This window comes from Symsagittifera roscoffensis, chromosome 1 (assembly GCF_963678635.1).
Source record: "Symsagittifera roscoffensis chromosome 1, txSymRosc1.1, whole genome shotgun sequence".
Classification (NCBI taxonomy): Eukaryota; Metazoa; Xenacoelomorpha; order Acoela; family Convolutidae; genus Symsagittifera; species Symsagittifera roscoffensis.
Genome location: NC_087062.1, coordinates 58,953,304 through 58,970,679, shown reverse-complemented (window position 1 = coordinate 58,970,679; position 17,376 = coordinate 58,953,304). Strand labels below are relative to the sequence as shown.

The following is a 17,376-nucleotide window of genomic DNA, read 5'->3' as shown; positions in this document are numbered from 1 at the left end:
AAAAAACTAAACCCGCTAAGGAGCGGGCGGCTGAGGTGCCCGCATCTCATTAAACGTGGTCGGGGCTTCGAGGCCCAAATTAATTCGTGCTTATTAACTGCAGTTGAGGCAACAAATCTCAGCCCAGAAAAATAACCAAGAAAATAGCATGTAGTCACCAAGAGATGAACAACTCATTTCTGTTGCGGATGAATGGCTTCAATCTAAGAAGGGGCTGAAATTCTGAAATAAATAATAAAATTTTAAGCGAAAATCGTGCCACTTGTGATACATAACTACATGCCAAAGTTCGAAAGAGAATCTGGCTCTAACAAAAAAAGAAATAATTAAATGAATTATGTTGAAGAAATTGTTGGCTGAAAACTCGGGAAATTCTATCAACTCTTATAAAACTCATTTACTTTAAAATAGAGGATTCGGTTTACACAAACTCAATTTCTTTCTGATAACTATCAGATGGAAGGGATACCAAAAATCATGATCAAAAGTTTCAAAATTTACCAAGAAACTTCTCTGGAACTCTTGGAATCAAAAAAAAAAAACTGCATGCCTTTCAAGAACATCCGGAAACATCAAAAGGCCTTTTCAATTTCTTGCTAAAAACAAAGATCAGATAACGAACAAAAAATTCAAACAATGAAGTTTCAAAAAACTTGAATACAAAAATTTCAAACAGATACTACAAAAAAGAACATGCAGAAAATATAGAAAACTTAACAAGCCTATGAAATTAAACCAAACATCAAATTTGTCAAATACGAAATTAATACATAACGGTAAGGCAGCTGAACCACTACAAAAAAGATCACAAATAAAAATAAAAACGCCCGTTGGTGAAAAAAAAAAACACGAAATCTCATAATTTTCGAAACAGTTCAACTAGAAACAATCACAATCTTTACTATCGTGCGAAACCTGTCCAACACCTTCGTAGACAATCAGAACTTGAAAGCAACGTTTTTCAGTTTTGCTTTAGACATATATTTAAAAAAAATTTATAAATATGATTTGGAGAAACTTCACCTTTCCAACTTCACTTAACGAAATAGTTAATCAAATTGATTGTCTTGTCTATAAATTCAAAATCAAATAAGCACATTATTATTAGCTGGTATATTTTCACGCACATCCAAACTTCTGTACAAAAAATGATAAAAGTGTTCCAAATGATATTTTTTTCAAAGATGGAATCCTTGCTAAGGATTCAGTTTCTCTCCTTTTTGAAAGCGCTTTCAAATGATCCAAGACGTGTCCTCATCGAAGTTTTTTTGGCAAACTGGTTTGATCTAGCCCGAATAGTTTGTAAATAGCAGAAATGTTTTCGATCACTGAATAGTCAGAAAATCAATTTCTTCAAAAGTGGTTCCTTGTTCTTTTTCTCCTGCGTGAGATGTTTCTTGTAAATTGTTTAAGTTCGCGTTTTGTATCGAAAAAAGTCCAAAATAAATATACTAAAAACGGGGGTTATATCCTATTTTAACTGTTTTTTGGTTCTAATTTGGTTCAGCCTTGATTAAGGCTGACCGCCAAAAAGAGCAATTTGTCTCAAGGACATTACCTACCGGTTCTTGTGGCTAGCTTGCGCCGATTTGTACCAAAAACAGGCAGATGAAAAAAATGTTATATGATATTCTGATCAATAGAAAAATGCCGAAATTAATTTAATGACCGAGTTATTTGCCGAGAAATATCTCTTATTAATTTAACGAATATGGATAAGTTTTGGAGATTAGCGAACATAAAGTTTGACATTTGAAATCATTTTTCTTTCAATAATACTTGCCTTCACCTTAAAATGATTCTAAACAAAACTGCTCAAAATCAAATTTTGATATTATTTTGTGTTCAGCTAACTGCACAATCTATCAGAAAAAAATCAGAACCCGAGTTTTCGAAAAAAAATTCAAACAAGTAAGAAAACTCAAACAAAAATCGCTTCAAAGTTTTTTCGCTTCAAACTAAAAGTTTAAGCGTGTAATAAAAACGTACTGAAAGAAACGTGTCCGCGTGTTACCTTCTTATTATTGAATCAAAAAATTAAAAGTATAAAATTTTCCAAAGAAAGCACTGGGCAATTAAGCCGACAAAAACTGGACCAAAATCAAGTAAGCCTACATAAAACCTTTATTTTCTGAAACAAATTTTTTCCGAAGATCCAGTAACGCATTAAATTTATACACAGTGCTTAGAGCTGTTAAACGTGCAATGCTTTGAATATGGAGATCTTGAAACTGGCCAATATCGAAAAAAGATCTTGAATATTGGACAAACCGATACAATTTAGGCCGAAACCTATCAATCCAAAAAGAGGAAAAAAACAAAAAAGACGAAAATGTTGTCATGAAAAACATAAACTATAAATTCTATTGAGATTTTAAGCATATTGTGCGATCCAGAGATGAGCAAAATACATGTTCTCGTTGAAACGACTCGAAATTAAGTCATTTACTTTATAAAAAACAGACTGAAACCATTCGGACGAAATAAAGTGTTCCAGCGAAAAAAATATATGCGAAGACAAGCTTAAAAAAATCAAAAGCGATAATCAGAATACTAAAAACGATTATGGCAAAAAAATTTTGAAATCTAATTCTACAATATGGCAACTAAGCCGACAAAGCATAAACAGACATTAATAAGCCGACAGTTTTCTTTTGAAACGGACTAATTCTTTTTTGAAAAAAAAACCAGGTCGTGTCAGATTCGAACCCTGGACATTAGCTGTTCCTGGCGCATTCATTCCCTCCAGACCATGTGCGCCGGAGATAAAAAAGAAATTTGAATTTTTTATGAACTGCACTCAAATTCACTATTTTTCAATTTTGACCATTCTGTGAACAAATTTTATACGGGAAACAAAGTCTAGTAACCGATTGCAATACCCTTGCTCATCGCAAGGGTAATAAGGCATATGTAAGACAATACATCATGCGGTAGTTATTTTTCACCTGCTCTTTTCTCAAACTGCAATTTTATAGGCTTCAACGAATTCGGTCGGCAGGGACGGCCACCCAAAAATTGTTTCATTTGGGGGATAAGAGTGAAATTTTTGTATAGAAGTTTTCAAATTTCAGGCCCGTTTTAAAACACATCTGAAAAATTCAAAGTATAAGAAGATGAGACTGCTGATAGAATGTCTTTCAACGTTTATGAATCAGTTTTTGTATACAAAACTCAAAAAATGTCTAAGGGTAAAAAATTATCAAAAATCAGGCCCGTTTCAAAACACATCTGAAAAATTCAAAGTATCAGGACATGAGACTGCTCATAGAATGTCTTCTAACGTTTATGAATTAGTTTTTGTATAGAAAACTCAAAAAATGTTTGAAGGTTAAAAATTATTGAAAACTTTTCTTTTTATTTTGTTGAAAAAAATCTCTCTTTAAGTAATGCAAAATTTAAAAAGTTAGATTTTGCATCTAGTTACATATTAATAAGATTAAATATCTGGCCTAAATTATATTTGAATAGATTTATAGCCGAATTATTTTACGGCTTACGCGTTAATGCCACGAGATTTATTGCACGTCATTCATCCCAATTTCGCCAAATTGTCTATTTTAAAACAGACAAGCGTGTAACGCACCTCCGGTACTCGTATAAAAAATTTGAATGAAAAATTTTGCGAAATTTGTAATTACTAACTTTGTAATTGGGTGCTGTCAGAGTACACTCAAAGAAGGCTGATCCTATTTCCAATATATGCGGTTTATTATGAATACCGGAAATTAGATATGCAATCTTTGAGTGTACTCTGACAGCACCCAATTACAAGGTTAGTAATTACAAATTTCGCAAAGTTTTTCATTCAAATTTTTATACGAGTACCGGAGTTGCGTTACACGCTAGTCTGTTTTAAAATTGACAATTTGGCGAATTTGGGATGAAGGACGTGCAATAAATCTCGTGGCATTAACGCGTAAGCCGTAAAGTAATTCGGCTATAAATCTATTTACATATAATTTAGGCCAGATATTTAGTCTTATTAATATGTAACTAGATGCAAAATATAACTTTTTAAATTTTGCATTACTTTTAGAGAGTTTTTTTTCTAAGAATAAAAAGAAAAAAAATTTCAATAATTTTTTACCCTTAAACATTTTTTGAGTTTTGTATACAAAAACTAATTCATAAACGTTAAAAGACATTCTATGAGCAGTCTCATGTCCTTATACAAAGTTTTTCATTCAAGTTTCTTATACAAAATTTGAAGAACCATAAAATTTTGTAAAGTTTAAAAGTTCTTCGAAAAATTTAAAATGAACTAAGAAATGTCACATCTGGGAAACTTAAAGCAATTGAGAGTCGAATTTGGACCCAAGATTTGCATTTTTTGAGAGTACTCTGATACTATTCTGAGACACTTCACCTTAAGAGACACTTCACCTTAAGCTTTCTAAAAGGGTATTTTTTTGAGAGCCAGAAAAAACACCATATCTTGAAAACTACCAAGATTTTAGCAGTCTTATTTGATGGCGATATTCGCACTCTTTGAAAGCACTCTGACAGCACACAACTACAGGGTTGGGAATTTCACTTTGGTGAATTATTTTGTAATTTGAGTTTTCTGAAAATTTCCAAAAAAATCACAAAAGCCGTCTTATCTCTTTTGTTAAAAAATTTATTTGAGCATTCTTAATTAGAGGCCGAGTTTGCAACCCCTGAGATTACTCTGACTGCCCCAAACTACAGGGTTAGAATTTTCAAAAATTTTTTTGAAAAGTTAATTTTCATGAAACTTTTTTGAAAAAATCACCAAAAACTTCATATCTAGAAAACTGCAAAATTGAGCAGTCATATTTGGAGGCAAAATTTGGAAATCTTGAGAGTAACCTGACAGAGCCTCACTACAGAGATGGTTATTTCAAGTTTTGTGAAATTTTTCATATCTAAGTTTTCTGATAAAATGTGAAAAAAAACATGAAAAACGTCATATCTCGAAAACTACAAGGATTGGAGCAGCCACAATCAGAGGCAAGCTTCGCAGCCCCTGAGAGTACCCTCACAATATCCAACAACAGGAATGAAATCTTCAACGCTTTGAAAGTTTTAAAATCTAAGTTTTTGAAAAATTTTTGAAAAAATTATAAAAAACGTCATATCTCGAAAACTACAAAGATTTGATAAATCAGATTTAGAGGCAAGATTTGCAACTCCTGAGAGTACTCTGACAGCACACAACTACATGGTTGGGAGTTTCACTTTAAATAATTATTTTGTAATTTGAGTTTTCTGAAAATTTCCAAAAAAAATCACAAAAATCGTTTTATCTCTCAAACTAAAAAGATTTGGGCATTCTGAATTAAAGGCCAAATTTGCAACCCCTCAGATTACTCTGACTGCCCCCAACTACAGGGTTAGGAACTTCAAACTTTTTTTTGAAAAAAAAATTAAGTTAATTTTTATGAAAATTTTTTGAAAAAATCACCAAAAAGTTCATATCTAGAAAACTGCAAGGTTTGGAGCAGTCATATTTGGAGGCTAAATTTACAAATTCTGAGAAAACCCTGACAGAGCCTCACTACAGAGAGCGTTATTTCAAGTTTTGTGAAATTTTTTATATCTAAGTTTTCTGCAAAATTTTGAAAAGAAATCCTAAAAAAAAGGTCATATCTCGAAAAATACAAGGATTTGAGAAGTGAAATTTGGAGGCGAAATTCGCAACCCCTGAGAGTACCCTGACAGCATCTAATTACAGGATAAAAAATTTAAAACTTCAAAAAAAATTAATTAAATTTTCTTGAAATTTTTGAGAAATATCGAAAATTGTCTATCTCGTAAACTAAAAGGATTTGGTTATTCATATATGGAGGCCAGAATCGGAAAGCCTGGGAAAACTCTGACAACAGCCCACTATTAGGTTGCTAATTTCAAACTTGATGATATAAACACTGAATTTAAACTGGAAAATCGAAAAAACCTAACCAAAACAATATACGATATATAGCTTAAACGTGAAAAAATTCTTTTGTTAAACATGCAAAAAAATACGCTGAAAAAGCCTAAGTATGGCGAGATAGTGAAACCCGCATTTAAATATATAACAGATAGTAGATAGATGAAAGTTGAAAAATAAGGAGACGGGTAGACAGACAATCAAATTACTTTAAAAAAGCAGGTTTACAGACAGACAGACAGTCAGAGAGAGACTTAATTTGGCCTCGCAAAAAATTTACGGAAAATTATTGACCTTGCAAAAAACTAATTGGAAAATTTTCTTAAGCATTGCAATAACTGATATAGCTTAAACATGAAAAAAAACTTTTTTGTTAAACATGCAAAATTATTATGTAAAATCGACAGCTTGTTGAATTGGGGACGAGCAACATGCGAAACCTCTCACTGCAGGAACGCGGAATCCGCAAATTAGGTAAAATAATGGTTATATTTTTTTAAATAGTAAAAACGCCTGTCAAAAACTCAAAATTAAATGTTTTCTCAATTTAAGAAAAACACACATAAATGGAATTACTTTTGCGAACTGAATTGTGTATATACATAAAAGGTGCAATAAAATTTGCTGAGAAAATTTTACATCACATTTCAAAATTTTCACATCGGAAATCTCCGACGATTGTATTCTGAACTCTGAGCGCTATGAACCTTCGCGTGTATTAGGCATATAACAAAAAAAGTGCTGCATTATGACAAAATTTGGTCAATGACGCAAAATTTACACAGGCGAAGCGGATGCGAGGCAAGGAACCAAAACTTTCGTATGTCTCGGTAAAATATAGCTAAGGGTCCAGTTAAAGCTAGAGATACGTGTTAGATACTCTTAGAGTTTGACATTCTGCCGCAGTATGAAAAGGGTGACTTGAAAAAAAAAAAGACTTTGCCCAAAACCCAAGTTGTTTCTCTACTAAAATGAGAGTGAAAACATTTTTGCAGATATTAAAAATTTCCCAAGGACGTAACACTACTCCAACAAAGAAATTAAAAAACCACTTCTGAAGGAAAACTTTTGCAAACGGCTCTTTCGATCTAACCTTTCATCTCAGATTTGAAAATCAAAAACTTCACATTTCGAAATCCATAAAAATTTTCAGCGAAAAGTATTTCGGGACCACTTCAGCAGAAAAGATCTCGAAAACAGAATTTTTCGATTGACCATTTGAACAGAAATTAGGCAGAGTATTTTGCGAGTAAGTTCAAAAAGTTCCTAAAAAATAAATTTAGTTCTTTGAACATGTTACTTTTTTGAAAGCAATTGTTTTTTTAAAGAAAATGGGGCGTAGCATTTTATAAATGTAGACTTTGAACAACAAGTTTTTTCAATTTAACTCTTGATAACAGATTTGGCAGGATAATCAACGAAAAAAGTGACCAACAAATAAAACAAGCGTTTATTCAGAAGCGATTAACGCAACCTGTAATTTCAATTGAACCCAAAACTCAGATTTGGGAGAATAATTCTCGAGAAAAACCAAGAAACTTCAAAAAACGGTCAAAAAATTCAAAACTATGTTTTTTCCGAAGGCGATAGCTTTTTCTGTCAAAAAATGCAATTAGTTGAATATGCAAAGGAATTTTTTTAGAGTTTTCAGGAAAAAGCGATAAATTCTAGCGTAAAAAATGTGAGTGAAGACTAATGCAGGGATGCTTCCCACTATTCGTTGTCTCCAGTGAACGCACAACCTCAGATTTGTGAGGGTACTTTGTCGAAGGCTACAATTAGAGGGATAAAGTAAAAAGAGACCAGGAGACTATGCAAGCACCCAGGTGATTAGACCGTCTTTCCATTGATACCCCTTTTTTGAAGATGACAGAAGTTTTTGAGAAAATGAAAAATTTATTACGTCTCAAAAAATTAAAAACTTCAGTGAAACACGGCATGCAGGACAATTGAATTTTCAATTAGCAACGGAGCAAAATTTATTGAGCGGAAACCGCAAAAAACTTTTAAGCAGATACCAGTTGAGCCAAAAAACAAGTAGAATTTATTGTTTGCTGTTCCGCATCAAAAAGTAAGCCGAATATCTATGTAAGCTATGAAATTAGCTTCTTCTCAATGTTTGGTGCGCAAGCTATCTATATAGATCAGAAAATCATTGAAGGCAAAAAAAATTAAGTGGGTTTTATTGTAAATGTTCCGAGAATAGCTCAAAGGCCAATTTCAATCAAAGGTTCGGCCGCACAGAAAACTTTTGGGAAGTAGGAGCACATTTGAGTATAATAAGAGCGCAGACAAACACCAGTTTGACTATAAAAAGGTCGATTAAACGTTTTATTAAATACAGCACCTCAATTGTTGGCAAAAACACCCCTGGCAATTGGTCTGATTAATTCTGAGAATTGCGTGACTCAGATCAAATAGCCAAAATGAATCTTAATTTCACGAACAATTTAAATTAAACAAAAAGTGTTTGTTTGTTCTGCTCAGCACGTGCATATTTTACGAAGCGTTCCATTAAAAACTCAAACTGTATACATTTTTCGTTGCTTATATTAACATACGTTCATTCAAATAGTTTTGTTGTAAGCGTATTTTACTGAAATGAACAGCTCCTCCCAGAATGTATTTTCTTCAAGAGAATTCAAATCTCCTCAGTGGAGCAAAGCAATGCCTCATGACGTTTCAACAAACAGTCGAAATTCTCTTCCTCAAGCCCGATCTCTGTTCTCTCGTGGACTCATTGCCACTTCAGACCATCCCCAATCCTCAGTTGTTTGTCTGCGCAAAAGTGTGATAGCTATCGTTTGTTTCATCATCCTAACTGCACTTGCCTTTTTCGCAACTTCAGCGTGGCAGCTGCTACCTCAAGCTCGTCATTTGGACATTTTACAAATTCAAACAAGCAATTTCTTCATATTTATTATCATTCTCGGCATAATTTCCTCGTGTTTCATGATAGCTTTTGCTTGTATGAGTTTTTTCATGGCTGCGAAAGTTGAGAGCCAGTTATATCTTTTCCTATTCGGATGTTTGTCCGGCGGTCTCAGTTGTATTTCGCTGCTCCTCGTGATTTCTTGCATTGCATTCGGTTCTCAGATGGATATATTTGTAGAAATCGACATGAAGCACATCGTGCTGCGCAATTATGCAGGGGAAAATTCACGCCAGCAAATCAGGTACTCGTATATTACCCCTAATATAAAATAATCGTGGAAAAAGATGGAGATTTTTTTTATAAGTTGGTCGAATTTTTCCAAAAAACGTCTAAGAATCCAATCCGTGACCTTGAGATTGAGAGACTCACACACTTACCACTCAGCCACAGTAGCTTAATAGGTATAAACCTTAGCGACAATTTAAGCAGAGAACAGACGCTGTGCATTCTCCAATGCTACATCGAAATTTCCAAATAAGTGAACACTTTTATTTGCGAGTTATGTTAGAAAAAAAAGAAGGTTCGTAATAACACACTAAGCTGATCAACAGATAACTTTGACATTGTAATCTTGCTCATTGTTTTAAAACCTTAAGTTTAATGGAAACCACTTATGATAACATCCTTTGATAACATGATAACCACATGGCTGCAACTGGGTTGAAAAATATCATTCTGATTTTTTCAGCGTGGCTGTAAACACTCTTCAATTAGGAGTAGGCTGTTGTGGAGTTGACAGCTACAATGATTGGGCATCTAGCACCTGGTCTCAAAATAGCACCGTTGCCCTTTTCATTTCATCAAACACAGACATCAATGGCAATTCCAACAACCAATTGTGGCCAGCTACTTGTTGCAAACTATCCGATGACACTTCTGAAGATTACTTTGATGATGGAAATTTAGACCCGACTGACGATGAGATCCGAGAATGTTATTCCGAACACCCCCTACCTTCTGAGAACCTCAACACCAAAGGATGTTTGGGGGAACTTCTCTCAATACTAAGAGCCATTTGCTTTTTACCGGCCGCGTTTTTATTTCTACTATCTATTCTATTATCCATGAACACACTGTTATTCTTTTTTATCTATCGAAGTTATAACAAACAAACCGTAAAGGAAATTTAATTACTCAAAATGAATAAATTTGTCTAGATAGTATGTTTCCGTTCTTCTGCAAAATTTAATTATTCAAAATGAATGAATTTGTCTAGATAGTAGGTTTCTGTTCTGCAAAAAAATGGTAGCTTAGTGTTTCAAGAGCTAAAAAGGAGTCTAAGCTTTTCAGTGTAGTTCAGTGTTTAGATCTTGAACAAAACCAAACCAAAATTCACATACGAAGTTTGAATGAGAGACTAGCGTACCTAACGCAGTAAAGCTGCTACCACAAACAGATCTTGCAGATGTACTACAAAATACAGCACAATAAAAATGCTAGACAATTAAGGTTAAAAAATTAATATAAATGTTTGGGAAGTTTCAGCCTCTTCTACTCGATTTTTCTGAATTTTAATACTAACATGGCTTAAATTTTCAAAGCAAATTTTGTATACTTGGATTAGCATTCATCGGCTCTGTCGTTTCGAGTTTAGAAAAAAAGATGACTGTGTTCAAAACAGGTTATCCTCGGTGGCATTTTTTAGACTGGATTCCGTAAGATTTATAGTCTCTACATATGCTGAACAATTCAAAAGTAAGCCACTTGCAGAGTTTGAGGTTCCAAGTCACACCATCTGAAAAAAGAGGGTAGACACCTTACCTTTCTCAAGCTCCGCCAAGCTTGATTCTAATACATGATTACTTGAAACGACTGGATCAGTACGGCCACCAATCGTGTAATTCAGAATATTAAATTGAAAAAATTAGGAAAAATTTTTTAGTTCATTGAAAGCCACTACAGCACTACAACATAGGGTTGAAATTTCGAACATATAACTTCACGTTTGTAAACTTTTGAAAACAACTCCAATTTCGAAAACTGAAGGCATCTGAGCAACCAAATTTAGAGGCCACATGCAAACTCTGCGAGTAACTTACCACCACCCCATCATAGTGTCAAGAATTACAAAAAGACGTCATATTTCCTAAACTAAAGGATTTTGAACAATGATACTTATCGAGGCTATGTCTGCAACTGCTGGGAGTACCCTGGCATCGCCCACTAAAGGGTCGACAATTTCTAACTTTGAGATAAATTTCCTTCAAAATCTCAAAAACGTCAAATCTCGGAAACTGAGAAGATTTAGGCGCGCAAACTCGGAGGCAAAACTTGAATTTCCTGACACCATTCTAAAACAGGATTATAAAACTCAAATTTTTCAAAGTCTTTTGAAGGTAAGTTTTGAAAAAATTATCGAGTTCCTTGACAAAACCCCTTACATGGTAGAAAAATTCAAGGTTTGTGGGATTTTTAACATCTGGGTTTTTTGAAAAAACCACAAGAACTGTAAAACCTCGAAAACTGAATGGATTTGGGTATTCAGAATTTGAAGCCATTTTGCAACCTATGGGAGAACTCTGATAGCACCCCACCACTTTAACCCCCGGGTTACTAATTTTAAAATCATTGAAGTAAACGCTGCAATGAAAAACGCCCATACTACTTCGTATAAAAGGATGAAATCAAACCTTTACTCTACTCAACACTGCGCTGCCCCCTGCTTCCCTCCCATGCTGGCATCTAAGCTAGAGCCTAAAGCATTGCATTTTCTCAAGCCTTGCTGTATACGATATAGCTTGACTATGCATAGATACGTTATGCGCTTAACCATTACAAAAAGCGCTTGGACACGGCTGTATACGTGCCACACGTAATTAAATATACTATATAGATTGATCAAGATAATAAATTTCAAAACTAAAGTAACATTAAAATCTTTATAAAAACACGAAAAACAGAAGATAAGCAATCTTTAGCATTGATGACCATTCACTTTGAACTAATTAAGTGAAGATAGACAAAAAACTAAGCATTTAAATAGTATGCATGTCGGTTTTCATTAGAAAAAAACCTTCCCTTGACGCCGTTAATAGAAAAACTAGATTTTGATGACCGCAATGGAGATACATCTAAAGTTGTTTTTTCTATGGGGTTTTCAAAAAGCATTCAACTCATCCTCCATGAGTTGTAACAGAAAAATGAACAAACATAAAATCTGAAGCCCGTAGAAAAAAAACGCCTATAGCCCAATCAGAAAATTTCGAAAAATTGCCAAAGACAGTAAAATTGCTAATACAATTACTGAATGAGAAATTTTGATTCAAGGAGTGCCACAATGGACAATTCTCGGACCAATAGCTTTCACCCTTTATGTTAATGATTTCAATTCAGTTTTGAATAATCAAAATCGAAAGCTTCAATTTGCAGATGGTACCAGTCTGATAGTGAACCAAAAATCTCCAGACGTAATGATTGAAAAAAACATGCAAAAATTTCTCGATGACGTCGACGCTTTAATGAAAATGAATCGATTGACTTTGTATTCAGAAGAAGTTTCAAAATACAGATATCTAGGACATTTCTTGGAAAAAGACCAAACCTTTTCAGTACACGTTGAAAAAATTTTATGCAAAATGGCTCAAGGTATCCGTTACAATCTCTTGTCAGTAACTTAGCACCCTTAAAGGTTCCGATAATTTTATTCATATCTTTAGTATTATTCCATATAACACATGAATCAGTTTTCTTACAAATAAACAAATTTCACAATTGAACAAAATAAGTAAGCTTGTAAAATCGATAATTAAAGTTATTGATTCGAAAAAAAAATTGACGTCGAAAATTTGATTACATCGACAATTTAAATTACGAGATTTCGAAAATGGGATAGAGCACGTGATTAACTAAGTAAAAAAACAAAATAATTCCAGCAGAACTATTGATAACGAAAAGGGGTCTTCATAAATCTTTCGATTGCATACCAAAAAAGACAAAAATCAGGAAAAGGTTCTAATCTACGCAACACTTAAGCTGCAGAGAAACAAGAAAGCACTACAGGTAATAACCAAGAGTCGATCGAACCACAACAAGTCAAAGAAACAGCGGCAAGAGGCTGCACTCTAAATGGAATTCACTAATTAAATAAATCAAACTAGTCACATCTCTCCAAAAATTTAGAGACCAAAGGAAGACAAACATTTTACAGAAACCCGAATCAGTCGCAATTGACAGATCACTTGAAGGAATCAGAAATAAATTCTTCCAAAATTTTTTTCTTTGTTAGCTATTTAATAATTAAAAAAACAATTGAGCACATGCAGTTTAATTTATACAAATTATTATTTGTAAAGGTAATCATTCGTAGACATAATTTTATTAGCCAAGAAGTTAAAGCTACTCCTGAAAGATGACATCGTATATCTAACAGAAAAATCGGTCAGCTTTTGGGATGTTTAGCTGGTTGTGAGGATGGCTGGATGTATCAATCGTTATTTGAACCATTGGCTGGATAAAAAAAAGGATGATTTGAATGCACAATGGATAGCTAGATGGACACATGTATGGCTGTCCAGATGATGGCAAGACGGCTAGTTGGATGGATGGTTGGACATATGGATGGCTTGAGTAATGCCTGGATCGAAAACTGACTGGTTGGATATATGGATTGCTGAATTGATGAGAGACGGAATGGATGGCTGGTTGATTGCAAGGATAGATGGGTTGATGGCTGGATAAGACTGGCTACATGGCTAGATGGATTGATGGCTAGATGGAAAGCGAGATGAATGGGTTGCTTGCTGAATGGATGGCGGAACTGAGAGATGACTGACTGGATGTGCCCTGGTGCATGGATAGCTTGTGGGATGGATGGCTTGTGGGATGGATGACTTGTTGGATGGATGACTTGTTGGATGGATGACTTGTTGGATGGATGGCTGGACGGATGATTTATTTGACGGAGATGGCTAGTTAATTAATAGCTAGATCGACCATGGACTACTGCAAGGATGTCTGATTGGATGCATGAACGGCTACATGGATGGATGCTTGATGGAAGGCTGGACGGATGGCTTGCTGAAAGAGTGATTTGCCGATTGATGAAAAATTGGCTGGAAGGCTGGTTGGATGGATGGATGCCTGGTTGAATAGATTGATGCCTAGATGAATGGATCGCTCGAAGAATAAGTGGCTTGATGTATGGATGGCTGATTGGATGGATGGCTTGATGCATTAATGGTTTGATCGATGAATGTCTCGATGGATGGCCCGATTAAAGAATAACTGGCCTCGTGGCTGGTTGGATTGATCGCTTAATGAATAGAAGGCTTGATCGACGGGATTATGCTTCATGAATGGATTGCTAGTTGAAAGAATAGCTAAAAGGAGTGATTGCTTGTTGGATAAATGGATGGCTGATTGAGTCTGACAACACTGCAAGGATCTGAGAAGTTAAAAATGGAGTCTCCGCCTCCAGCCTCGGTTAGTAAGTAACTTCACATTACACAGCCATAAGGTTAAAAAAATCAAAAACGGAAAGAAAAATTAAATCTGGGCTTCTTATATTTTTTTCTTAAACAAACGTCAAATCTAGATACCTAAAAAGGTTCAGGCGAACATCGTATGTGACCACGCTGCAACTGCTGGGAGTACCTTGCAATCGCACCAAAAAAAAGCTCGACAACTCAAGTTTTTAGTTTTGAAAAATCATTAAAACATCACAACTCGGAAATTAAAGGCGCTGATCAGTGTTTTTCTGAGGTTAGACATGCCACCCTTTAAGAGTCACCTGACAGCGCCCATCTGTAGGACTGAGAACTTCGTGAAACTTTTCAAATCTTATTTTTGTCGGATCTTTTTGAAGCATTTTAAAAACGACAAATCTCTTAAGCTTAAAGAACTTGAGCAGTTGAATTTGGAGGCAAGGTTTGCAACCTCTGAGAAACCCTGATCGCACCAATTTACTTCAGTGAGAATTTTCAAACTTCGAGAAATTTTATACATGAATTTTCCAACAATTTTTTTCAAAAAACTTCATACCAAAAAAAAAATTTGAGCAGTCATATTTGGAGGCAAAGAAAGTTTGCAAGCCCTGAGAATACCACTACCCACTATAGGCTGAGGACTTTTAAGATTTGAGGAAATCTTAGTTTCCAGAAAACTTTGAAAAAAAATTACAAAATTAAAATATCTCGGAAACAAGGTTTAGATACTCATGTTTGCAGGCGAATTTCACAACCCTCGGAGAACCCTGACAGCACACCACACACATTAGGGTAACCAACTTCAAACTTACTTAAAAAACGCTCTATTAAGAAAACTCCCGCAGTCCTCTTTTTACTCATCATTGCTACAGCCTTGCAATTGTGCTTTTCAATAGGCCTAGCAATCATAAACTAGAAAATCGAAAAAATTCTAGCATTGCAATAGACAATATAGCTTACACGTGCAAACATTCTTTCGTTAAACATGCAAAATTGAAAAAGCTTAAGCATGAGGAGATATCTGACAAACGCATTTAATTATAGTATAGATAGATTATTATGTTCTCCTGGAAAAAATTAATCTTCAAAACTGCCATGCAACATTAATACGAAAAACAGGACCAAAAACAGAAAATAGCACCACTTAAATAATGAGAAAATCATTTCGTCCATTATCTTCAAGAGGGCCACCAGAAAGCTGAAAGGTGCTATCAAGCTCCAGTAAAACAAAAAAAAACTCACGTTTTGAAAATTTTCAACTTCAGTTACAGACAAAAGCGTATCACCTTGAGGCTCTTCAACTTTCCACACTCCGCCGTCTCTCCTTTTTAATTGCAACTCTAATTGATAGCAGTTTTAATTTATCGCCCATGAAGAATATTTTCATCAACATTTTAAACCAAAACTCAAAAAAAAAACAAGGATAATTGACAACCGTTGTCTTCAAAAAACATTAACACAATTTGCCATGTTTTTAACAATTTTTTTGTCAGGCCAGAGCCAAACGAAGTTTTCAAAACTAGTTTTCATTCAGGAAAATTAAGTTTTTTTTAGCCTAAATGACCAATAAAACGAGCTATCATCACTTTATTTGCTCGCTTTTTTCCCATGTTTCCCGTTTTATACCTGATTCCGAGGAGTTCAAACTTGGAACTAGTTCCCAATTACAAGCACTTGCTTTCGCAAGCGTAATAAAAGAATCATGCAAAAATTTATTTGATACTGAACTAATTTAGTGTGTCACTATTTAGATACATAAATTAAACGAGACGACCATTTATTTTTCTGCAAAGCAGAAACGATTTCGCCAGCTGCCGATTCGCAATTGAAAACTTATTTATCCCTTTCAATTCATGAATAGGCGCAATATTATCCATGAAGAAATAAGGCTAGCATTGGATCGATTTAACGGGCGAAACAATAAACAAATATTTGTAAAAGCAGTCTAAGAAGTTTGCATGAGCATCATATTGATAGACATGAACAAGCACCTTTGAACGGGCAAAATCGATTTAATCGCTGTAAAATCGGGAAAATATCAATTTTAAGTCTTTCCTAGCTCATTACTTTGAATAAGCTGTTGACCCCATCAGGGCTGAGCGCAATCGGGATAGAACAGCTGCAGTAGTCGAAGCTGTTCCTCCTTCACTCGCTATAACATCGTCGTCGGGCGAGTAGTCAATCGGGACATTGTCTTCTGCTGCAACCCGTGAGCTACTGGCCATATCGTGACCTTCAGCGAAGCCGAGAATCTGTAGAATTCTTGGTGGCACTGGATCAGATGACTGCACTGGAGACGTTGCAGCGAATGTATAGAAGGGTGACGTGTAAATAGGCGATGCGGATGTAATCTGATGACTGTTTGCACCGGTTGTTGCGGCTGGAGTCTTGTGCGAGGATTGTGCTGCGACGGCGGAGCTGCAACTACTGCACAAGACGGCAAGTCCCCCTGTGGGTTTACTCGGAGTAACCACAGAGCTAGCTTTCTTTCTCACAGCAGCGGCGTCTCCTCGATTGAAAACCATATTTTTACTCCTGAAAAACGAATTGAAATTGATTGATCCATTTAACCGAATAACAGTCAACTCAAAAATTACACTGTGACACTTCTGTTCAAAGACTAAACTGTAGGTGAAATTGATTTAGAAAAAAAACAATTCGCGTAGCTTTAAGACAAACAGCAAAATACTCATTATTCCCCAGCTTATTTAAATGACGGTCAACAGAGATCCAATTTTTTCCCCGAATATCCAAACTGAGCAAAATTGAGGAAAAAATTAACGTGGAAACAGTCATGGAACTACCTTCCATAAAAAATGATTCACCTTTTTCCGGCTCTATGTTGCAAAGATCCATTTGTTTCCGAAGATTTTGAATGGTTTCTATCTTCAAAATGAGATGGCGCAGAATCGTTTTGCTCGGAAAATAACGACAGACGTTGAGATCCTTAACAACAAAATCAGCAGTACAACAACACATTCAATAGCACGATCGAATCAACGGCAACAGAAAAATCAATTTCTGAAAATAGGCAAAATAATACTTTCTCTAAATTGATGCAAGGTTGTACGGCTATAGGTTTATTACTTTGTCTAACCATTCATTGAAAGCAATTAAATATT

General features: G+C 34.9%; 2 protein-coding genes across 2 annotated transcripts in view; one reads left to right on the top strand and one right to left on the bottom strand.

The window, feature by feature from the left end:
* Positions 1 to 8,381: 8,381 nt before the first annotated feature.
* Positions 8,382 to 10,134, top strand: LOC134856851 (CD151 antigen-like). Its single transcript, XM_063873143.1, has 2 exons — positions 8,382 to 9,072; positions 9,520 to 10,134. The coding sequence occupies exons 1-2, from the start codon at positions 8,498 to 8,500 to the stop codon at positions 9,959 to 9,961; spliced, it is 1,017 nt and encodes a 338-aa protein (XP_063729213.1). The 5' UTR covers positions 8,382 to 8,497; the 3' UTR covers positions 9,962 to 10,134.
* Positions 10,135 to 15,946: 5,812 nt separating this feature from the next.
* LOC134838957 (uncharacterized) overlaps positions 15,947 to 17,376 on the bottom strand; it is a 39,843-nt gene continuing 38,413 nt past the window's right edge. Inside the window, exons 15-16 of the mRNA XM_063854332.1 lie at positions 17,080 to 17,200; positions 15,947 to 16,789 (exon numbers count right to left, since the gene is read on the bottom strand). Of these exons, the coding sequence (XP_063710402.1) occupies positions 16,318 to 16,789; positions 17,080 to 17,200 (593 nt within the window). The 3' untranslated portion in view covers positions 15,947 to 16,317. The remainder of the gene's footprint in view (positions 16,790 to 17,079; positions 17,201 to 17,376) is intronic.